At 37.7% G+C, this 25,054-nt stretch overlaps 1 protein-coding gene across 1 annotated transcript in view; it reads right to left on the bottom strand.

Annotated features, from left to right (window-relative positions):
* TTC27 (tetratricopeptide repeat domain 27) overlaps positions 1 to 25,054 on the bottom strand; it is a 114,381-nt gene that overhangs the window by 53,810 nt on the left and 35,517 nt on the right. The window contains exon 9 of the mRNA XM_088524196.1: positions 23,017 to 23,083. Coding sequence (XP_088380322.1) covers positions 23,017 to 23,083 — 67 coding nt within the window. The remainder of the gene's footprint in view (positions 1 to 23,016; positions 23,084 to 25,054) is intronic.

Raw genomic sequence — 25,054 nt, 5'->3', positions numbered from 1 at the left:
TATGCCTTGCTGGTGGTTTCAGAGAGATGCCTGGCAAATTTCTGTCATGCCGATTCCGTTATTTTTTGGCAGAAAGGAAGCAGAAATAGAAATGCTAAAAGAGTATTTCTGCAAGCAAAACAGCAGAGGGAAGAGAAGCGTCAGCAAATGAAGCAGAAATGGAAGCAGTAGGAATGTATGTTCAACCAAACACTCCAACAGCAACTAATCCTCCCTGTTGTGACCAACATTCTTGATATCTCTGCACACTCACCGATAACCTCTACTCACTATCGCACTAACAAGTTCCCAAACATTTGCCCATCTTGTTTGTACTCGACAGTTGCAAATATCAGGGAATTGCCATTCAAACATTATACATTCTGTATACCACCAAGTATCATTTTTCAAATTAAATATTGCCAGTAACTTATCTGAATCACAGTTCTGAGAGCTCATCTTTCTCAGCCACTTTGTTTGGCTACTAAAAAGCTATCCTAAAGGATTGTTTGGCTGAACATTTGAATGATGCATATTTTTACTTATAAAAGGTAACCTCTTTTGTGAGAGATTACCCTCTTTTCCTCCTCTTTTCTCTTATTGATATTTCATCATATTACTTCATTCTCCCTCGAGCTCCTCTCAAAAAGATGCTACATGGTCCTGGATACTAATACTTATTTGTCAAACGAGTACAACATCTGCCAAGAGAAAAACAACAGCTCAAGTGCTTGATCAATCAATGGTGCTGGAGGGGCTCATTTTCAGGCCCAATTGCAGCCCAGCAGCAGAACACTTTTTCCCCATCCCTCCGGTTTGTTTTATTGACCGACACAAGTTGGGCATAGAGCAAAGGGTCTGTGCCAGCTTCTTCCAGCTCTGCCAGAGGTGAGCGAATCAGCAGCTCCAGAAATCCTCACTTTTACACCTCCCCCTATACACACTATCCTGATGTCCATAAAGCCCTGACAGGAGGGAAGGGAAACAAAGACAGAGGGTGGAAAAGAGGCAGGGGAGTGAAACCCAAGATATTAAATAAGGTTGTAATTGCTCTCTATAAGAATCCTGCTTTTAAGGATATTTATAAAAAAAAGATAGACCTGCTGAATGATCATGAAAAAACAACAGACATCCCTTAACAACTCTCTTGCTATAAACAAGCACAGCAGCTGCATACAACAGTGAGAATCAGGTCTATTTTTCAGGTAACACACACTTGCAGAGATAGTACTGAGCTCCATCTTATGTCATATGTCAAATGTTAAGTTTTCATTGCCATGTTAAAAATGATCAAAACATGGATATGTTCATAATGTTTAAAACAGAATAGATATAAAATATGTGAATATAGAAATGGCACAAATATTTATGCTTATGTGTTTTGAAGAATAATTGCAGAACATGTATTAGTAACTACTAAGTGTTCTTGAATTTCCCACCCAAAACATCTACAGATTCCAGATAATAAACATTTTTGTCAACCTCAAAGCTTTATAGTTACACCTGATGCAGACTTCATAATGAGACCATAGTTTGGAAAAAGACATCTGGAAACAATAGAAATTAAATTAAGATTATGCAAGTTTTGTCAACATATTGCAAATGTTATGTACTAAAGGCAGTCAAGAAATAATTTAGAACAAAAACACATTACTGAGAATCTTCACAAGTCATCTTTGTTCATGTTTTAGGGAAAACAATAAAATAAGGAAAAGAAAAATAGGAAAATGAGATGGGATGAGAAGAAAGTTATGCAACTTTTTCTGCACAAAATGGAATGTTTTCACATGGACAAACTCATTACTCCAACACTTCCTCACAATTTTCCTACAAGAAAATCTCTTCTTATCTTCTGCCTTTATTATTTCATAGTGAAAAAAAGAAATATTAGTAAAATAATACATAAAAACAGCATACTTCACTCAAAATACCCTCCCTAGATGATATTGGAAAGAAACAATAGGGATCTCAGTCTTAGTAACAAAATAGTAAATTGCTGGATAATATATTATAGTTATGTAATTTCCCTGTTATCGTAAAACAAAGCTGCAAATAATACCCTGTGATGTGTGCACATTGCAAGTGAGATCCAGCTCCAGAGCTAGGCTGACTCTCAAGTACAATTACTCAGTCTCAGCATTATTCAGAATTTAACTTAGGCATTCCCTGATACCTCCTATTCATCTGTTAAGATGAATAGGAACTCTTAAGAACTCTTAACTCTTAAGAAAGATAGGGTAAAGAACGGTTGCATAAATTACAAATTCCATACAAAATTTATAACAAGCTAAGAAGAATCTCAAAGCTAGTGCCAATTGCTATTTCACACATGTGCAAACATAGTAATTATATGTCCGGGTATATACATATTACAAATATATTACATATGTGTGCATGTATGCATGCAATCATGTATATAATGCTTGGTTTTAAGGAAACAAAGGAGATGGAGAATGATCTGAAGCTTAAAAGCAGGAATGTAATATATTCAATATCAAAATAAAACAAGTTTACCAAAGAAACTCGGGAAAGATGGGACACAGGGGTGTTAGTGCCCTGCAATACTATATGACAGCTAGTTAACAAACTACAAAAAGCAGGTCTTTAAAGGGTAGATGAATAAGGCTATCATAGTCAATCATGACTTAAAGAAAGCATAGGTTAAGAGCAATTGCTCTGCATGATGTCAGTTGCTATTCACAGAAAGGTAGGATGTCCTGTGAAAATTTTCAGGGGCATCCCAGCCAGGAATAGAGTACAAGGGCCATTTAGATCTGCTGATCTAAAACCGAAAGATCTAAGGATGATCCTTGTTATTTATGCTTCTAAACGCAAGGGGTTTTTTTTCCCCATTACAAATCTACGTTTTAAGTCAGTCTATTCATTTATCATGGAGGTTTGTACAATGATAAAACTATCCGTGGCCTGGCCACCTACTGCGATGGCTGTGACAGAGCTCTGGTTGAGGCTAGACTTGAACTTTAAGTACCTTCAATTGCAACAAGCTGCAAAATTCCCAGGAATTTAGCTATTAATCCACCACTAAACCAAACTATGTACATATCAGCCAAATTGCCTGGACCTGGTACAGTGACTCACTTCAAGGCACTGACGTGAGACACCTGAGGCTTACTCTGCTCCTTTGTCCTGTCATCACCTCCAGAGAGCAGCCTTGAGATTAGATTCACTCAGGTATTTTATAATATATTTTTAAAATAACCTCTAAAAGAGATTCAAAAAGAATGAAAAAAATCCTCCTTAATTTCTTTTTATTACCAATGTCAGTTTACGTAGTTCAGCAGTCTTGTTGCTTACACTTCCAAAAATCCACATATAATTATGATTTCAAAGCTATCTACATGGATTAATATCTGTTTATAATTAGTCATACTTCATATGTCCAAGCATATATTTATCTGTTGATCTTCATGCATTCATATGGATCAAAACTGTTTTTCTATACCAGGCAATGTTAATGACACCTCTGCTCATATGGAGTCTAGTTTATGGTCTAAAAGATTAAAGTAATTAAAGCTAAGCCCAGAGAGAAGCAAAAGAGTTTTGAAAAATGTCTCTATAAAAATAAATTTGAAGGAAAAAATCTTTTATTCAGCTTATCAGCAAGTACACTAATCTGGGTTAAGAATTAATCTTTCCATGCGTAAAGCTGATAAAGGAAAAAATCCTAATCTACGATAAATTTTTTGTGCTAATATTTCCTCTTTTATGTGACGCATTGGAAGAAGCAGCCCAAAAGGTCTCAAAATGTCAAACACCCCAAGTTTCAAAGAACTAGTCATACAAATACCTGTCAGAGATGATCTATACAAACTTGTTTCATGTTTTGTTTTTTTTAAAGCACTAGTGTTGCCTGGGGGATGCACTCTGCTGGCCCTGCCCATCACAGATGGGAAAAGAAATCATTGCAGATATAAAAGTCAGTGTCAGCCTTGGCTGCAGAGGCTTTGAGATGGTGGAGTCTGAGATCCTGTGAGAAGTGATGAAGATGAACACAATTACAGACTTCTGAAGAACAACTTCTGGCTTGATGAGGGATATGCTTGGCAGGATCCCAGAGTAAGACTGCCCTCAAAGGCAATGGGACCCAGGAGAGTTGGTTGATCTTCCAAGAAACTCCTCTTAAAAGCACAAGAATGGTCCATTCCAGCATGCACAAAGCTGAGAACTTGGGGCAGAAGGCCCAAAGGGATGAACAAGGAACTGCTCACCAAGCCTGAATGCCAGAAGGAAGCACACACAGGTGTACTTGCAAGGCTACCCACAAGTGATTTAAAGACCCTACCTAAGCACACAGGAGTAGAATCAGCAGAGCCAGTTGCTATTGAAATTAATTAGAGCAGTGAAAGACATCAATAATAGTTTGTACAGGAGAAGAAAAAGAGAACGCACATTAAGGAAAACAGGGGCCTGTTGTTCAATGAGGCAGGAACTTAGCAATATGGAAGGACACGGAAAAGGCCAAGGCACTCAGTACCTCTCTGTCTTGTTCTGTGAACAGCCGTACATGATTTTCCCAATTCTGCTGCCAAGGCTCTTACACATTTTCATTAATGATGTCCATGAAGCACATTTTAAGTTCATAAATGAAATTAAAAGGAGGAAGCAGTTGATAAACTAGAGGGTAGGTTCATCATTCAAAGGACCTTCGCAGGCTTGAAAAACATGCTGGCAGAAAGCTCAAAGACCAAAGCAAAGTCTTGCACCTGGGAAGCAATAACCCTATGCACCAATGCAGGCTAGGTGCCAAATGGACAGAAAACAGCTGTGCAGAAAACAGGCCAGGGGTTGCTGAGCAAGTTGATCACGAGTCAGCAGGTCTGCTTTTATGGGACAACCACCAGCTGCATATGGGCTGTATTAGCCAAGATATAGCCAGCAGGTTATGGGAAATGATTCTTCCCTTTCTGTTCAAGCTTTGGGCTCACTAGTAGAAGACAGACACACTGGGCCAAGTCCAGCACAGGACCACACAGATCCAGGGGGTTTGGAACACACAACATATGAAAAGGGGCTGAGGGAGCCGCTTCTGTTCAGCATTAGAAGAGTTCAAACTTAGCTTTCCACTACCAATGGGAAAGTCCAGAGGAGAGTAATCCACACTGTTCTTAGAGGTTGCAGTGGGAAAATCAGCAGCAACAGATACAATTTGGAACACAGGAAAATTTTCACGATGAAGGTAGTCCAGCACTGCAACAGACTGTTAAAGAGCTTGTGTAATCCACATTCCTGGAGACACTTACTTAAAAATTAGGTAGAACAAGGCCTTGCATAAGGTAAGTTAAACCTCTCGAAGCTGGACAACATGACCTCCAGAGGCTCCTTCCAACCTAAATGATGCTATGACTTTCTTCACCGACTGCTTAAGATAGCCTTAAAGTGCTAAACTCTTATGTAGAAACTTCAGGTAGGTGCATAAAGTTAAAGGACGCTCATGTACAGATGTAATTCGCCTAAGATCTTATACATACACATACATAGAAGTACAAGGTCTGCCAGAGATAAGGGCACTGAACACCAAAATTTTCTTCTCTTTGCTACGACAAGCTGCTTCTTAAATGAACTATTCTGAACAGGACCAGGCTATTCCCCACAATTGTATTCCACACAAATACACCAGCACGCATGCCAATTTTTATAATCTCTTCATCTTTATGAGTGCCAAACCTTATATATCCTTGCTGATATTACTAAACTTGCAATTTCTCAGCAGTAGTGGTGGCCATCTGCAAAATCCTACACTTGAGAGAAGCACTGCACAAGCGACATATGCAGCTCTCTTACTGCACATGCATAGGCAGAACAGGATAAGTTAGAGTCTTTCAGAAGTTCCTGAGATTTTATAACCTATTGAAAAAAATCAATTGAGTTCCTCTGAGCACTTTATTCAAAACAGCTTCACTTCTAGTAATGGAGCTGGGACATAGATGATATTTAGTAGTACTGGCAGCTTCTGGTTGAAATGAGACTCATCCTAAATAATGTTCTGGTTTTCGAATGGTATCACTGGTTTCGGATGGTAAACAGAACTTCTATCATGCTATAATGTCATAAAGCAAAATACAGTTTATTTGTGATTAGGCAGTTTCCAATACGATGCCATTTTCATGATGAATTGAAAAGTCTACCAAGAAGGTAAGGGAATGAGCTAGATTTCTAGTAACAAGCAACAGCAGAACCATGGCTTGGTAACAAAACAAACCAGTCAAAAAAAACCATCTTCTGCAGTTCTTCTTGGAGTATGAACATGCAAAAATCTTTGATTTATTGAAACAAAGCAAATAGATTCCCCGTTCAAATCTAGCACACATACCAATTGTGATGTATATGTCCATCCCAAATATTTAAAAATACATTTTAAAAAGACCTGATGTTACCATCACCAGTAACCAGTGTCACTAGCGAACACATATCTCTTCAGATCAATTCACCAAAAGCTAAATTCCTCAATTGAAGAGTTCTTGTTCTTACCACAACAATCCATTTTTTTTGAGAATACTATATTACCTAAATCTAGTCTCTTTTTATCTATATTTAAATCAATAGTTTGTGTTTAAAAGCATATACTCTGTACTTTCATAGATGAAACTGTCAGTGCACTCCCCAAAAAACGATGCTTCAAATCATGGAACACTAAATAAAGATTGGAACTAGTAATTTTAGTTTTAGACACACCATGTCCTCAGTTTAATGCTAAGCCAAAGATTTCCCTTTTATTCCCATGACGGCACTACACGCAAAAAGCTTTAGTTATATATTACGTAATTGAATAAAAATATTGCCTTCAAATCGAAACATATAAATACCCATGTAATTCATCCTACACTTAAAGAACACACAGCATTTTGAGGGGTTTTATACTAACTCACGACTTTTACCAGTTTCCTCACAGAACATCTTAGATGGAAACACCACCCACTTATGTGCCAATGCACTATGTTTTCCACTACTCTGAGAATATCACTTTAAGACGTGCCTTCCTGACGTAAGATACAAAATTCAAACATACCCTTACACAAAAACAAAAACGCATTTTGGACAGCTAGTTGGAAAAGGTGGCAACAAAACATAGTGTTCACGCCTGGTATATTCACTGCTATTATGTGAGGGATTACGTTAATGAGTCCAACAGCACAATCTGATTCAATCATTGATATAAAGCATAATGACCAAGTATAGTTCTGATGAATGAGTGGTTAATTTGGGTATAAACAGTTAGGATGCTGAAGCAAATGTTTTTAGATCATCTGCTCATTGCAACTTCTGTCATCTCGAACTACTGACATTAGAGACAACACCCCCAAATAACAATTTTGGAATTTACACCACTAGCCAGGGTAGTGATCTGAGCACCTATATATACACCTCACCTTTATAAGTATTACACAAGATAAATGATATTTGATTGCATGTGTCATTAGCTAGATAAAACCTACTAATCTGAAAAAAAAATTGCGCATCTGTTCAAGGCAGCACATCTACAAACTATTCATTCCTGTAAACAACAGGATTTTCTTAAGCACAAGGAATGACAAGCTGTCTGCTTCCCAGTCACTTTTTGGTAGCCATGAACTCTTTTGTGTTTTCTAAAGCCGAATACAGAAATACAGAAAAGGTTACAGTAAGACTTCATTCTAGATAACTCCTGTTATATCCTTAGAGAGAGGCACCAACAAAATAAATAAGCAGATGATAATATTTTCATAGCTTGAGAATGTAAGGTTTCCATAAATATTTTAGCACAGGAGACATGCAGCAATTAGCAGGAAGAATGGGAGAGACAGAAGTATAGTACTCTGCAATTCAGATGCAAAGATGCTTCCTAGCATGGATTAGCTAATGGATATTAGTTTCCCGTGGGTTTTGGCTGCTTGTTGTTTTTCTGGTTTTGTTTTTTGGAGAGATCTAAACACAGGGAATTCTCCTGGTGAGAGGTAGCCTACTGTGCATCTCACCTCAAGATGAGGAGAGCTGCTTGGACAGTAAAAAAAAAAAACAAGGGCCTTATTGATAAATTTTCACAGTTGTCAAAATCTGTCCTGTTTAATTTTATAGCTTCACTAAGCACTCAAATCTATCCTAGACAAGCAAAAACTTTATCAACTAATGCCACAAATTCCAAGTATGCATATGCCAACATGAAAGCAACTGTATTTAAGATTTCTGGTGCTTTTTCCTGTCAAGCTTATAGTAATTTTAGCTTGGCAACTGACCACATCTTTTTTCCATATGATCTGACAATTTTTTAAAAGGGAAACCCATGTGCAAGACTTTGGAGTTACAGACTCTTAACTGCTCTTGGAGCAAAACTATCAAGAAATGGATAATTTTTGTTTCCATTGAAAACTCCATAGGACATATTCTACACTTAGGGTGAATTATATGTCATGCATTATTCCAAGCCCAGTGTTATTGTTTCTCTTTCAGTCTTGCATAGGAAAAAAGGTGTTAAATCTGGTTAGGTCTTAAATATTTTCTAACAGTATGTAAAATAAGTTCTACACTGCACCTTTCAATAGTAAACCAGGACCTTTGCACTGCAAAAAACAGCAAGAAAACAAAAAAAACATATGCAATGCTTGAATCCATATGACATGTATTAGCTGAAGTTCTCCTATGAGACCTTTTATCATTTTTAATGAGCTGTTGTGCCACGGTTATGTTTTATAGTCCAGCATTTGATCATTTCTGTTTTTTTAAGGTCTCTTCAAAGTATCATCATTTGAATGCTATATTTAAGTGGACTGTATCTGACTGTCATTTAGGTAAATCAGAGACACAGACAGTAATCATAAATGTATTAAAGTGACAGAGGAAGAGATTTACTTTCCTGCACTGAGACATCAACTGCACTATGCCCTTTTCCACTATCGCTTTAATATCCCATATATATTTCAGTGGGTTAAGACCACACATTCAGCATACTTTTTTCTAAAGTCTGAAGCTATTCACTCAAGTGTACGACAAGGGTTTATTTCAGTCTATAAAGCTAATCCTGGGACTGTACAACTGAAATAGCTTTTCACCACAACAGGTGTTAGCTGATTACGAGCAGAGCTGGGCTTAAAGCTCTCAGCCACAGCCATTAGGAATACCTCTCTTGATGTTAAAAAGTCAAGAGCATGGCCAAGACACCACCAACGACTGGCACCGAGGGACTAGCTTAATGAGAATGGTATTTTTAAAATTTGCTTTGTCTAGTCTTGTCTGGTAGCCTCTGCACTAAAGTTACAGCATTACATCATTGTGAACAGATTACCTTTTGCTCAATTTGACCACCGAAACATGAAGACTCAATTTGATTGTTTGCATTTTTATATACTTCTGTGTTTTCAGATGAGATCACTTAAATAGTTTCAACATTTTGGATATCTGAACGTATTTGTAATGCATGATTATTTTGGATATTTTTAAAATAATGCATATGCACGTATAGGATGAATAGTTCTGACTTTCCCCATCTGTAGATATGAAGAACCTTTACAGATTTCCTTTTTCTGCCCGTACTTTAAAAAGAAGAATATATTCAGAGGTGTAAATAGTTCTTCAATAAACAGTTAATCCTTGACTAGAATGTGTTGATTTAGAAATTAATTGCACTCACCTAAATGTTAAAGTAGCTTATTTAATTTCAGTTTGCAAATGACTCTGGAATTCAGCATACCTGAAGATGCACTAAATACAATATAAACATTACTCAGGAGCTGGCTTAATCAACCCACAAGTTATCAAAGACTGAAATAAATTTTCTTCTCATAAGACTTACAAAACTTTCCTTGGCAAGAAGGCCGAACTCATTTCTTTTTAACTCCATTTTCCACCAGTGTTACCTCCTCCCCTCCCAAATCCTTTTCTGTAGCAAACAAATAACTCTCAATAGCCTCACACCAACAGAATCCTCCCAGACCATGATCCTTATCACCCTAAATACCTCTCCCCTCTGGTACATTGTTTGTCACCAAGTGCTGTTACCACTTCTGATATCTACCTTGCACGATGCAGAACGCATTACAGCTTCTGGGTAGTTGGTTTTTTTCCCATCATTAACTGCTTTGTGGTCAGTTTGGAATCTGTGTTGGCTTATTTTGCCATTACATAGTAGATATAAGCACAAAACAAACAAACAAAAAAACCCCCACAACTTCTGGCAGGCAAGCTTGGAAGTCAGACTCCCTCGGCTGTTTAAGGAGGTAGTGGTAAAAGGAAGGTCCCTCCCAAAGAGGGTTTTGAACTAATATCTACCTCTGGAGCTCCTTGTGAAAGCCTCTATTCTCCACTGCCTATTTATGAAGGAGATTAAATTTCTAGTTAAGTGCCTAGGTTTGATGCCTGACTGAGCTGCCTGCTGCCAGTTAATTCTCTAGGCAGGTTCTCAAATGATTGGATTGCATCTTCCAGGCTCAGTTGTCTTTTGATTCCCTTGAGCTTACCACAGAACTGCAGAGACCTCTGAAGTTTTATGACCATTTTTCCTGTATGGTGAAAAAGATGATGCTATAAATGCAGCTTCCCTACAGATCACAGATATTGAAAAGAAAAACAAAAAAAAACAATCACCAAAAGTCACCTCACATGCTGTTATGGTTTTTAACCAAAGGCAAGAACCGTCTTGAGAGGCATGTAAACATTCACACAGATGTCATTAGTTTCACACTAGTTGGTATACTAGTAATAGATTTAAGTGTATGTGGGACACAAGTCCCTTTACTCAAGTGAGCTGTTTCTTTAACAAGTGCAAAACACTTGGCGACTCTTATTCTACCTGTTCTATGATATCATGTTCCTCTCCTCAGTTCTGCACATGTTCCTCCTACCTACCCTAAAGAGAAAACTCTTTGTGAAAAAACACATGGTGGCTCCCAGCAAATGGGTATTCCCATTCACTAGCATCCTTTTCCCTTAGTAAATCCTGAAAATACTTAATTGACAATACGGTTCAAGTCATTATGGGGAAAACTGGTAATTTCCCAAAGGAAAATAGCCTCAATATTCCACTTTTCTTGGCTCATCTTACTTTCACTAGAAAAAGCAATATAGGTAATGAGGTAGCATTGCATCTGGTCTTGGTTCTTGTGCACATCATTAGGAAACCATCCAACTTCCTCTTCTAATCTCCATTACACTGGCATTTGGGACCTGAAGTCATCCCCAATTTAGCTTTCCTTTGCTGTGAATTTTATTTTATTTTTGAAAAGAAACAACATACAAAAAAAGTCTTTATCTGCTGACTTGATGGAACAAACTACTTCCATCTAAGTAAGAGGTTGCATCTTTCTTAATTCCTTCTGCCCCTGTATAGGCTTCCTCTCACATGCAGAAATATGACGAAAGTGACTCTCCCCTGCCTCAAGTATGTTTTTCAGTAGTATATAAGGAAGTGGTTAAGCACCTGCTCTTGCTAGAACAATGTGTATGCCCAAAGCTCAGTGCATATCCGTTTCTTCTTCCCCCTATAGTTTTTGTTTCTCATGACTACACGCTAAGAAATTCCTGAGCTTTCTCTTAGGCTGCCTCTTTATGTTTTTTTTCTTGAAAAGTCTCCTGCCTCATTCCATAGTCATTCTCAGAAACACAGAAATATTGTCTATATTGAGAAAATGAAAATAAGGGAGGTCATTTGATGTGGCTGTAGGTATATACTGGAATTTGACATATAGCTAAAAATCAAATAAGTTATGTGAAAACTCGTTTGCTATTTGATACAGGATTAGGCAAAAGGGCTTTTTCCCACATCTCTGGAGATAAAGCTTAAATGGAGGCCTGGTGTCTCCTATATTAAACACTGCACAGAATACAAAGGTCAAAGAAAGTGAGCACTAGAGAAACATTCTCTTACAGGAGATGAATCCTATGTTTCACAGAGGGAAGAAAAAACACACACACACAGTGAAATGAATACAAAGGCCTACACTTACTGAAGAATTTTGAAAGGAAACCATAAAAGGTACAAAGAAAGCTTTGTTTGGATTTATATTCAAGTGACACAGAAAAGGCAAATCCACATTAGCTTGTGTGGAATAAAAACAAAACACAAAGTAGGGAGGCACTTAAATACTTGAGCTAAAAACATGATTCTTTAATCCTACATCCTGCCTGTTATTTAACCAGCGTGCAGGGAGGTAGGACTGTTCAGAGAAGCCTACGGACGAAAAAAAGCTCACAATTCACAATACTTTTAGTCACGTTTGGAAAAGTCAAATCAGGTTCTGCTAGGAAAATATTTTAATAGCTTTTTTTTTTCCTTAGGATTCACTACTCTAATAATAACAAAGGTAATATCTGAGTGCCAAATGATTGCTTAATAGCCCTACTTATACCTTCAAACTGCACAACTTTCTAACCTCTGATTTTAATTTTCTTCAATTAATAGGCATCAGTAGAGTGATATTTATCCAGTTGCTAAGAGCTTAGCTCTGCTATATTAAAGCAGTGTTCACATTATATCCCCTTACATGAGCAAAAGAAAAACAAATCATTTTTCATGCCACTGCTTAAGCAGAGTTTTGCTTTGTGTTTTAGTCTGTCTTTTCTTTCTGTTTTGAAAGAATATTTAAGTTCAAAAGTAAGTTTTCCTTGGAGGTTCTCAATTAACTTTTCTTAGGAGAAGGAAGGAACTAGAGAAGAAAAGGAAATGTCACAAAGAAAGAAGATACTGTTTTATTTAAAGGAATCTGCTTTCAAAGACTAGTGAAGGGTAAACCACATAAGATATAGTTCCTATTTTCACTTAGAATGGAGTCCAGCCCTATTACTGACGCTTGCTCTATGGTGCCAAACATATCACTTATTCTGTGCTATGCTGAAAACAACCTCAGCCAGCTCTGACTGTAGTAGCATTGTCTTTTTCAGGTCTGTGGTTTGGACTTTTTCCTGCCATAGCGTAAGTGCAGACTTCCACACCACATCACAGTACTGCACTTATTTCCTAAGGCCCAATCTCAACAGTAATAAGTTTGGTTTTTGGACTCAAACAAGTAGGCTTTAACTGCTTGATACTAGCGATAAGGATTTCCCTAGGGATTAAACAACAGTGCCTTTCTCTTAGCCGCTCAGCCTCAGGAATCCCGCAGTCTGTGCCGATGGTCTCAACGCATCACGTGCTCTCGAGGCACCTTGAAGAACAGAAGTGCACATTGCTCCCCACACCGACAGCAAGCAGCCAGTTTGATAGGGACGCCGAGAGCAGCCTCCCGTAACCATTACAGGGTGTTTTAAAGATCCGAGAGGATGGCTAGACAACTCAAAGAGCTGCAGCCCTGTATGCAGCACTGAGCACAGCCTGAGGACTTGGGTGTTTAGCCTCAGGGCCGCCAGCGTAAGCGACTGAAAAAATAAGGGGGAAAGCATCACCAATCCGTGCCAATGAAGAATATTTTCTAACTTGTTCCATTCAGGCTGGCAGTGTGGGAGATGAAACCCTCTGTTAAGCTTTCCCTGAAAACTAGCATGATATAATTTATAATGTATAACTTAATCTTCCCATAGTATTCCTCCCTTCCCTCCCACACTTTTGCCTCCTTTCTGAGGAAGAAAATTATGTGACAGATACTTTATAGTCTAATGCTGATAGTAATTGGCTTCTTGGAAAGGCTATCGGTTATGACTTTTCATCTTTCTATCTCCAGAACTGCTGCCTGTGACTACAAACAAGAATCACGACTCATCAGTAGATTTAAACAGTTCAGCACTGTTTAAACCTGTATTTTATTTATTACAGTGTTTTCTTTTTTTAGTTAGTACTTCTTACATAGCAAAATCCAGCTGAGACTGTACACCAAATTTCCTTCTTTTTTTCCTACTTCCCTGCCTGTTGGAGCTGGTAAGAGCAAACTTGGTGTCTGCAGCACTCTGGACCACTGGCACATGCCTTAGGCATGGCAGACCCTGCGTCCTCATGCCACTGCACCAGGGTGGTGGAACTTGCCCCTCTCCCTACCTAACTGCATTCTCCAGCTCACCACTCTGCCTCCTGCAGAGATGTCTACCAGTGATGCTTCTTGTTTGGCGTAACAGAAACGTTTGTTTACTTTAGCACTGTAAAAGGGCTTAGGGACAAATGTGCATTTACTATAGTATCCTTAAAATACTTTAACTGAGCATCTTTTACAGAATGTTTCAACATTAGGTAGCAAAAATATTAGTTCTCAGATGGGTTTGCAGAGCAACCGTAAAAATTTTACAACACAATAGAGTCTTAAAAGATCCTCTCACCTCCCTCAGTAAAAGGCAAATAACAATATTGAGAAGAACCAATTTAATGCTTTCTTAATTTCAGAACTGTAAGATTGGTCAGTGCCACAGCAGGAATACTCCAAGAGTTGCAGAGGGCATTTGCATTCCAAAAATGCCATTTGTGAAACCATCCTATAATTACGTTAACTACTCCAAACCAGCTGTCATTCCATTTTCCCCCTATAATGTGGATAACTGAGAAAACTCAGGAAGCTGCAACCAGTAGCTTATAATAAGGCTGGCACTGACTTTATACCAAAGCAAAGAATAGAACTTAATATAACATCTTTACCTGAAGACTGGAAAAAAAGCTGTCTAGAGTAATGCTGAGGCATACCAAAGGAAAATGCACCCAGTCCCAGACAGGACTGCACAGGGGATGTGTCATACCTGGTTTTCCCCTATTCTGAATGCCAGCATCCACCACAGGAATTTGGCCTACAACAATCTATTCAACAACCTAAATATCCCAGTACTTGTTGTTCACAGGTAAGCATAACATATTGCATATAAGAGGCATAACCCAGTTGCTGTTTGGTTAAATTCTGGTGATTAAAATGTCAGTGGGAGCTGGAGGTCAGCAACAGCCTGGCATTAAATCAAGGGCTAAAGTTTGGTTTCCAGCAGCAAAGCAAATCTGCAGCCACCTTCTTTCCAGAGACTGAAGACAGCCCTGAAAGACAACAGCAATTCCTTATAAACAGCAACCAAAAGTCAGGAAGAGTAAGAATAGGGATGAAAAAAATGTAAGAAAGGAATTAGGGAAGATGAGAGCAAAAGTAAGTGTCAGGTAAGACAAGATGGCATGTTGAAGAAAGGATGAGCAAACAAAAAAGGAAGCAGATACAGGGACATGTGAACAATGGGCAAACAAAAAAAGAGTAAAAAAATGGCTGGGGAGAATGAAAAAAACCCCTATCTTGATGGGAAATGTAGACTAGTGTTCTTAAATCTGAGAGAGCTGTGTAGAGAGAAGTAGTACCCTTAATATATTTACTTAGAGAGCAAGAGTCTTAGAGTCTTCTTGAGCTGTGCATTTACAACCTTATTTTCCCAGCTCTGGTTGAGATTCGCCACATGAATAAATGTATGTGTAACATTAGCAAAAGGGAAAGATCCCATATATACGGGCTATTAAATATACACATCGCAATTCTCAGAGTAAGCTGCAGGATGAGAAATAGCTTTATTCCAGGTATTAACCGACTTGTTTCCCTTCCGCCTCTAACAAATGGCTCCTACTACTAAGCTATTAAACAGCTTCAAACCATGCAAGACATTTAAAGCAAAACAAAAAAAGCTAAACATATTTCCTTACTTGATTCTACATCTGGAACAGCTTTTACAAGCATTAAGCTAAAAAGCAAAGAAAACACACTTAGTTTTAGACAACGACAAAATACAAATCAGGTACCATACCAATCTGGGGCAGTAAAAATGAACCCGCTGCTTCTCTGAGACCGCCACAATTCTAGAATCAGACATCTCCTTTCACAGCGTTTCTAGCAGTGAGAGAGAGCAGCAAGATCCTTCACAAACTATTTTTAGAAATCTGTAGAAGAGTTATTTTTCCTCTCATCTTTTGTCTAGACCATGGTAGAAGTCATTGTAGAATGTGTTAGCCAACATATTCTGACAAATATAGTTAAGAAAAATCTAGTTGACACAAGACAGGACGTCTTTCAAGAAGGAAAAAGAAAAGTCCAAGCTCCAACTTGACTTAATGCAATGTCAAAGTCAGGGCAGCGAAGTCTTTTCAGATATATCAAAATAGACTAACATCTAGCTTCAAGACTTTTCTTTTGATTCAGAGAAGGCTTCAAATGCCAGATTTACAGATAGAAATATATTAAATAGTTTAAATGTTTTTAAAACGTCTTTGTAAATTGAAACAAACACATTTTAACATTTTATTGACATTTCTTCAAATGGTCTTCATAACTACCAGCCCTACTTGCCATGATTAATGTAGCCAATCCAAACACGTCAAACATATTTATGCTACAGCATATTATCATATATGCTAAACAGAAACTATAGATAGCCAAGAAGTCCAAATGTTCTCACAGTTAACATCAAGGCTCATTTGCAGTACACATTGTGTGCACAGGCCCCTAAATTAGCTGGCATTGATCCCAGTTCCTCATGTAGCCCTCACAAACAGAATACAATCCTGTCCTACTTCTGCATTCACACAACTGGGAATCACATTTCCTAAGGGTCACACTTTGGGAAAGCCATCTGCTGAGATCTGCTTGCATGTCCGCTTTTACAAATCTTGCAAGTAGTGCTGTGCTTATCAATATGAAAACTATACTATTGAAAGTGCCTTTGTGGAGAGAGAAAAAAAAAAAAAAAAAAGGAACAATAGGTTTACTGGCAACAAGTTGTGCTTTTCTGCCTCTAGTCATAAGGTACAGTTTAGTACACGACCAGCAGCAGAATCCACGTGTTAAGTAAATATAAGCAAAACAAATGTCTTAGCATTCGACATAAGGTTATGTTTAAATGTTTCTCAAATTAACAAACTTATCTCAATCCCTGGTCTGTAACACTTGAGTTCTGTTTTCCTACTTAAGCTTCTTGATTTCTATGAGAAGACATGATTACTGTAAAAACACCAGAATTATGGGTGTTTAATTTTGTCCTTTTTATAAGCAGTACAGTACCTTGCTTTCCTATACCATGTTGAATGCAACTAAATACTGCTGGAAGAGCATCACACTGGGCAGAAACAGACCTAAGATCACTGCTGAACAGAGAGCAGATTACTCAAACAAGGATGGCTAAGCATTTACAAGCATTTATCTTTTTATTTTATTTTTTAAATCTCTCCTCCTTTGTTCTCCTCAGTCTACAAACCACAGGTTGAAAACTGGATTAAAACATTACTTTTTCCTTCCATAGTAATTTTAAATTGCCTATTGGTAAATCCTCAGAAGAAAATACCAATTGGAAATTGGGAGTAGCTTGGGTCTATCAAAAAAGTCAGAACTACAGGGAAAAAACTTAATGTATTTATCACTAAAGTGTCATTGAGGATATCAGATTTGCACTTCAGAGTCTTTCATCTTTGGAGGCAAAGGAAAAATGCTCATTTTCTGACTGCACACGATGCCCAAGGCATTCTAATCTAAAACAACCAAAATTCTGTAGTAAGTCAAAACACTTGCTACTCTCAATATTTCACCCTCAGTACAGAACACAGACAGCTTGGATTACCAACAGAAAATGTTTTAATCCAAGTAGGGATGTGGTATGATGGGAGAATATGGAACTCAGGTTGTTTAGGGACAGTAGCAAATGACCAGCAAATAAGAATTCAATCACCTTGATTTGTCAGGTGCTGTGGAACAAGGAAGGTCAGAGCAATACTTGAGGTGCTGGAATTGAAATGGCACAAATGAAAGTACAATTAAAAAAAAAAATAAAAAAAGGCAGAGGAGATGGGGGCAAGATAAGAGGAAAGCTAAATAAACTTTTTAGAATAATTTTTCCTCACACAGCATAAAGACCAAAATGGTCAATTTGCTTTCAACGAGAAAGGGTCAGTCATTTACCAGTCATTTGATATATTCCCCTGCAATGCCCCAGATCTGCTAAACTGGTAGATCAGTAAAATACAGCACCACTTAGAGAAAAAAAAAAAAAAAAGTAGAAAAATCCTATTAGATACAATATAGGAACAGTACCGACCTTCAGAATATTATTAGACTATTAAAACACTGCACAAAGGAGGGATATCATTTCCTTCAAAATGATACATCAAATGACATTGTTGCACATGGGAGGGGGTCATAATTTCATCATCTTGTTGCAAGGAACTCCTAAATTTCCTTGTTAAAGTAAATTATAATAGTTAAAACTGGTGAAGCACATAAAAGGGGGAAGGGAAGCCTGCAACATGTCAACCAGCTGTCAGAGAGGCTGCGAAGAAAAATAAGTGAGCTGCTGATAGATAAAGAGGAAGGAGGAGGGGGAGAAGAAAGGCTGCTGTGGGAAAAAATGTTACTAACTGTCATCAGATTGGCTTGCTTAACTTCTCAAACCCCGAGACATGCAAATAATTTATTAATATTTAAACATGATTTTCTTGTTCTCTTACTACTGTGGTTTCCCTGAGACCACTAAAATCTGTCGCTTGAGTAATTCCCTGCAGATTATACGAAAGAGCAGACTCTTCTGAAAAGGAAGGGCTGTTCAAAATTTCTTCCTATTCAATCAAAGAGGAACACAGTAAATCAGGCATCCTTCTCCTGTAAAATATGATGTAAGCAGCCCTGTGGATCCCAGGGACTTGGGGAAGAGCGCAGACCACAGAGGAGAACAAGGTTGAAAGGGAGGAAAGTGTCAATTATGCTGAAATTTGATATTTGGTAAAATAAAACAGCTTCAAAGAGATGGTTACTTAATCCCAGGGTTGGAGCGGAATGTGAGCTCCCCCCCAGCCCAGCAACACATGTACTACAGCAGCCTGCTTTTTTAACCTGAAATAGCTAAAAAACAGAAACGACAACGGCAAAAATAACTGCTAACACGAGGCTGATTTTCCTGCCCATCATAAACTGCAAACAGAAGGGGAAAAAAAAAAAAAAAAAAAAACACACCACACACACACACACACACACACACACACACACACACACAGACTCTTGGTGAATAAGGATTGAAGGAATCTAGTCAAGCCTTTGCACGTGATGGTCAAGGAGAAAGAGGCAACTTGTCTCTTGCTATTTTCTAGCACTTCTCGATTGGCCAGAAAGCATGAAATTAGCAGCCACCAGTGGGATCCTGACATTCCTGGAAAATGATTCAGACCTCTGAATAAGAGTGCTGAGGATAAAAGAAAGAAAGGGAAAAAAAAAAGAATAGTTTTGAGTCATTTACATTAAAAAAAAAATCTTGCAAGCACTAGCAGGGCTTTGCAGCAGGAAAGCCTTTGCAGTGTTATAATCTGGTAACCAACAGAATCTATTCAAAATGGGCTACAAAAAGAAGTGAAAGACTTTTTATAAAGCCACAAAAGTTACAACAGTAGAGACACATGGCACTCCTAATGAGTGTTTCAGTACTCTTGCTAGTTTTAAAACTTAAAGAAAACTACAGCCATTTACTCAGCAGAGAAAAATGCGCTGCTTTTATTTAAGCTATATAAACAACTTTTCTTTAGGAACCAAAGGGGCATGTTAGTTTTGCAGAGATTTTAAACAGAAAGGTTTAACAGGAGAAATATTATGTGCCCCGATTTGATCACTCCCTAGTTCCACGTTAATATCACAAATGCAGCACAAGAGATGAGAGAAATAAAGCATTCCCATTTCTCTCTCCCTCCTCCCACAGGCCCCTTCTTGTAGTAAGAGGCTGGGGAAAAAATACACATATGTATATACACATACGCACACACCCCCAATAAAATGGGCACTACTATTCTTTGCTGCGAGTTTCAAAGGCACCACAACACCATCAATTTCTACTGCCTCCAGTAAATGCTCACTTCTGCAAAATCAGGCCAACAGTTCTTAAATTCCTTAGCAAAAATAGCTTCTTACAGAATTAGTAGCTCAACACCAGCAAACCAGAAGGCGTGAAGCATTACCATCGATTCCATCTTTGGACAACACAATATTCTCCTTGGATTTTAAAACAGACCACTTAATACGCAAGAAAAAAGTGGTTCCAACAGAAGAAGTGTGTTTCACTGTCACTGCCTCTTTTTCTAACTTAAAAATGACATTTTAATGCAATATTCAGTAAGTCAAAACAGAAAGTTTATCAAATATCATATGTACAATCATGTCTCTGAAGCAGCTACCCTGATATTTTGTCCATATATATATATCTAGATATATGAACAAATCATCATATAGATATCTAGACAGAATCTAAACATCATCAAGTCCTAACAGATTAAAAATGACTTTAGATGCAATACAAGGCAAGACAGACCATGCTGTCTACTTGTAGTGCAAGAGGGAAAGGGTGATGAAAAGGAGTTCATGAGCTTTATTCCCTCTCTTATAAAGAGACTGCTGGTCACATGGATTTGTTTTGCAATATCCCAATGAAAAGGGTCTCTTGATAAGCTACTGACCTATTAAAAGTGCTTTAGAATTTCTCAAGTTCCCCAAGATATCTTGAAAGACCCTCCTTTCTTCAGGAAAGATACATTTCAGCAGATATCAGATGAATGCATGACAACCATCTAACCAGCCTGCAGATTTAGGAATCCACATGTAGGCTGAGAAGATGCCTGCTCACACACGCACACACAGAGCAGTTTAAATGATGCAAGTGAAATTATTTGGGGGCAACATTGATATCAGGCTGGTTTTGCCTGTTTCACTGGGAAGCACTGAAGCTGGGAAAATAGCTTAAATACAAGTGTTTTATTTGTGGTGCCACTCATATTTGAGTGCTGGCCACCATAAGAAGGAAGATTTGGCTAATGTGCTTGCCACAGCTAAGGAGCATAGCAATAAATTTCCTTGCTCTAGCAGCACTTCAGACAGAACTATGGTGCAGAAGAACTCAAAGATTTCCCCACAAAGTTCTTCAGTAACCACCTACAGTTTTAGGCTTAAGCACAAGCTGCACAAGAGATGCTGATATTGAAGAGACACAAGCTACAGTCCAGTTTCCACTTTCAGATTTCCAAGCAAGATTTAGGACTGTCAGGTTACAAGTCTGAACTGTGTTGCCATAGCCAATTAATAAGTGAATGTTAAACAGGAGGTTGAAAGAACATTATTCTAATATTTAAATTTATTTTCTCTGATTTTTTAGGCTACCGACTGTATCTAAATCACTGCTATACACCAAATTCTTCACTACCAGAGATCTGTATTGTTCCCTCTTGCTACAGGCCCTTCCTCCTTGCTGATCAGAGCACCAAGTGATGTAGAAGTCTGCACAGATATTTCAGCTGTATTTCTATAAAAAGATTTCTCCTGATAGTGGTTCTGCAGATCTCCCCTTCAAAAGGGCAAATAAATGAAAAAATAATCTCCCCAATATCACTGCACTAAATACTTAAGGAGCAAGTACTTCAACTAAAAGCTCTCCCATGTTTTTTTTTTTTTTTTTTTTTTTTTTTTTTTTTTAAGGAATCAGCCACTAGATGGCAGAAAAATGCAGTTTAATTTTCTTAACTATATGAAGGATTCCCCGAACACAGATCAGGTATTATGATGCATCAAGCAATGGCATAGAAAAGATGATAGCAAAGCTAACCATTTTTCTTCCTAGTACAGATGCTACCTTGACTTATCCTCTGCTCTAAAGCCCAAGTAGTTAAATATTTTGAGACTTGAGAGTTAAAGCAAACAAGTCCCACTAAGTTTCATTATTCTGGAAAGAACACGATGATGGAAATAGGGACAGTCTTTTTAAAGGTGTTTTGTGATCACCGTGTCACTCCATTTTACAGAATAAAGTTTAAGCACAACTTAGTTGAAGTATCAGGAGTAATATCTGCTTTCCTAACCAAGAATGTGGGTGTGGGATAGTGGTTAGTAGGATAGAATAGTGGTTAGTAGGAAAAATGGATCAGGAAATATGAACAGACTCTAAGCAGCGTGATAAGAAATAAATGAGTGGAAAAAAGTTTTCATAGAATGACTCAAAATATATATTATATTGATAACAAAGCCTGTCTTTTTTGTTGTAAAAAGTTTGCATATACAACTGGAAAATTTGTACACCTGCATTAACGCTAACATTATTTTGGAGGAGAAATTTTGCTATAATTGTTTTAAAATATTTTCCATATATTAAGAGCTGTACTTAACAACACACACTTTGGAAGAATGTGTCCAGAAAGCATTATGACAACTGCTGGAGGGGCAAAACTGTAGCTGATTTAATGTACCATAAAGAAAGCCTATGTAAAAAGTTTATTAGCAATCCATAATTTTTCTCATTCAGATCTTACATTACTATGCTAGCACAGGGACCTAAACAAACATTACTTAAAAACAATTTTATCTTTTTATTATAAAGATGAATGTAATTTTTTTTAAATGGATTGAACTAGTGTCCATAATCCTTTTAATCCTACAAATGGTAGTGATGACTGAAATCATTGAGATTCTTGTAGAGATTCAATCTGCAACTCAAAAAAGAACTTTTGGTCATTGTCTCAAATTGTAAAGCCAAAGTTGAAGTCTAATATTGTACAATCCCCTTCCTTCAATTCAATAAACTGCTACTGAAAGACTAAAGACAGAGGAGATGGAGTCATGAGGCAAATTACATTTAATATTGACAAAAAAACGTAATAAGAAAATACCCATTCAAGATCTTCAAGAATTCTTTAGAAGTTACAAATTAGCTATTGAACAGGCAAGAAACATGGCTAAGTGGAACACATAATATTTAAACAGAATAAATCTGATAGGAATCGCAGCATTGTTCTTCAAAATATAATTACAGAACACTCTTAGAAGAGCACTTTCAACACTAATTAAACATCAAGAGTTTGCAATTAAAAATAAGTTTTACTATTAATCATTAATATAGTTAATAAAAACTAACATGGAAACTAACATGAATGAAGTAGTGTTCAGTACATGTTTTTAGGTAAAAATCTGATCCTACACATGGATGACTAAAAGGGAACGAATTTCAGCCTTAATATTTTGAAATAAGGAAAAAAAAACCCTGACTACTAGAGGAAATTTGCTGTATAAACTGTTTCATGATTAGCGTGATGGAGAGGTTATTGCTTGGTACTTAACTCAGATATTAATTGCAGATATATTCAATAAGAAGTCCAGAAAAATTACTTACTGAAGTAAAAGCCAGAAGTTCCTCTTCAGTTAATTTGTGTATTGGATTGTTCTTTTGGAAGTCTATACTGTGAAAGAAAAGAAAAAGCGAAGACAAAACATTAACTTAATCTTCAGAATGCTAGGTAGAATGTTTCTAGTACATATGCGCAGAAGAAGGTCTAAGACCTAGGAGGGGTCACAAATAAAACAGGACCATTTCAAGAGACCAAGATATTTAGTTGTACCCTCCCCAGCCCATTCTAAATTGAAATGTCCTTCTTAGTTTAAGCTTGTAACAATTTTAGGTATCCTATACAGCTTTAGACCTGCTCGTTGTTTTAACAGAAGCATGTTTTCAGTTAAGATTCTATGGCTAATTCAAGACAGATTCTACAAAAAAGCCCTAATGCTCAAAAAGGGCTGAAGGGTAATCCTCTCACAAATGGGTCTTACCACTAACTAGTGGCACACAAATGAAGAAAAAAAAAAACAAATAGACATGAAAATAACAATCATTTTATTTGCAGTTGGGCATGTTCGTAGAGATGATCAGAAAACTGAGTTTACATTTCTACATGAGTGAACATTCTCTTCAAATACCAACTCATCGATACTACCAAATATACCAAGAAATATCTTCAAGTGGAACAACAAAGAGCAAAAAGGTTACAATTCGAACGCTCTACAACTATAATACAGAGCAGTGATATAAAGCAATATAAATAAGCCTAAAAATAAAGAAAATATTCCTTCAGCTTTACAGCAACTATAAACTTCAGTTTATAGGCAGAAAATAAAGTATTTATAAGAAGTATATAATAAAGTATTAATTGTGCTGATGGGTCACAAGTAGAAGTTACGTTACCTGTTTTACAACAACACATGTACAACAAAAGGGAGAATTACATAAAAACCAGTAAAGTAGGTTATGTTCCCTACTTTGGGGAGAACACTTAGCCTCAAAGTAACTTTACTCTTGCTACTTTATTAATTCTTCTTTGCATATACTCTGCCGTTACACTTTTGCAGAAATAACAGTCAATGATTTCACTAAAATACTGTTACTCTCCACATGGACAAGATACAGAGTAGAGGCTGTTTGTCTGTTTGTTCAAATCATTTATCCTTAAAAGGTCATAGTGAATTGAGGGTGATTCTGAGGAGTAAAAAAACAAAAACAAAAAAAACCCCACATATATATATATATACACATATATATACATATATATATATATATATATATATATATATAGCAGGTGTCACTCCTGCCTTCGAGAAGAGCAAGGAGGATCTGGGGAACTACAGGTTGGCCAGCCTCACCCTGGGAACTCATGAAGCAAATACTCCAGGAAGAAATTTTCCAACATATGAAGAGCAAGAAGGTGACTGGGTGTAGTCAGCACAGACGATGGGACAGAGCACCACCTCAGCAAGCTCACAGACCATTCCAAACTGGAAGGAGCAGCCAATACACCAGAGGGCTGTGCCACCATTCAGAGGGACCTCAACAGGTTGGAGAAATGAGCACAGGGGAACCACATGAACTTTGACGAGAGTGCTAAGTCCTGCACACGGGAAGAACAACCCTTTGCACAAGTACAGTCTGGGGGACATGTGGCCAGAGAGCAGCTTTGCAGAGAATGACCTGGGGGTCCTGGTGGAAAACAGGTTGAACACGAACAGGGAACACTAGTGAGGCTGCACCTAAAGGACATATTCCCTCCTGGACTCCCCAGTGCAAGAGACATGTGCATTCTGGAGTGAGTCCAGCAAAGGGTCACAAGCATGAAGGAACTGGAGCATCTCAGACAAGAAGCTGAGACCTGTTTGGCCAGAGAAGAGAAGGTTCTGGGACCTTATCTAGGATCTTAACATACAGAAATATCTGATGAGAAGGAGTAAAGAGGACAGACTTTCCTCAGTGGTACCTGAGGAAAGGTAAAGGACAAGATGCAACAGGCACAAATTGAAATATCAAAAATTCCTTTTAAACATAAACCTTACTGCAAGGGTGCTAGAGCACAAGGACAGGGTGCCCCTCGAGGTTGAATCTCCAT

Source organism: Tinamus guttatus, unplaced genomic scaffold (assembly GCF_059628265.1).
Source record: "Tinamus guttatus ecotype Peru unplaced genomic scaffold, ASM5962826v1 Tinamus_guttatus_pri_ptg000208l, whole genome shotgun sequence".
In the NCBI taxonomy this organism is placed as follows: domain Eukaryota; kingdom Metazoa; phylum Chordata; class Aves; order Tinamiformes; family Tinamidae; genus Tinamus; species Tinamus guttatus.
The sequence above is the reverse complement of the archived record's forward strand: the minus strand, read 5'-3'. Positions and strand labels throughout refer to the sequence as shown.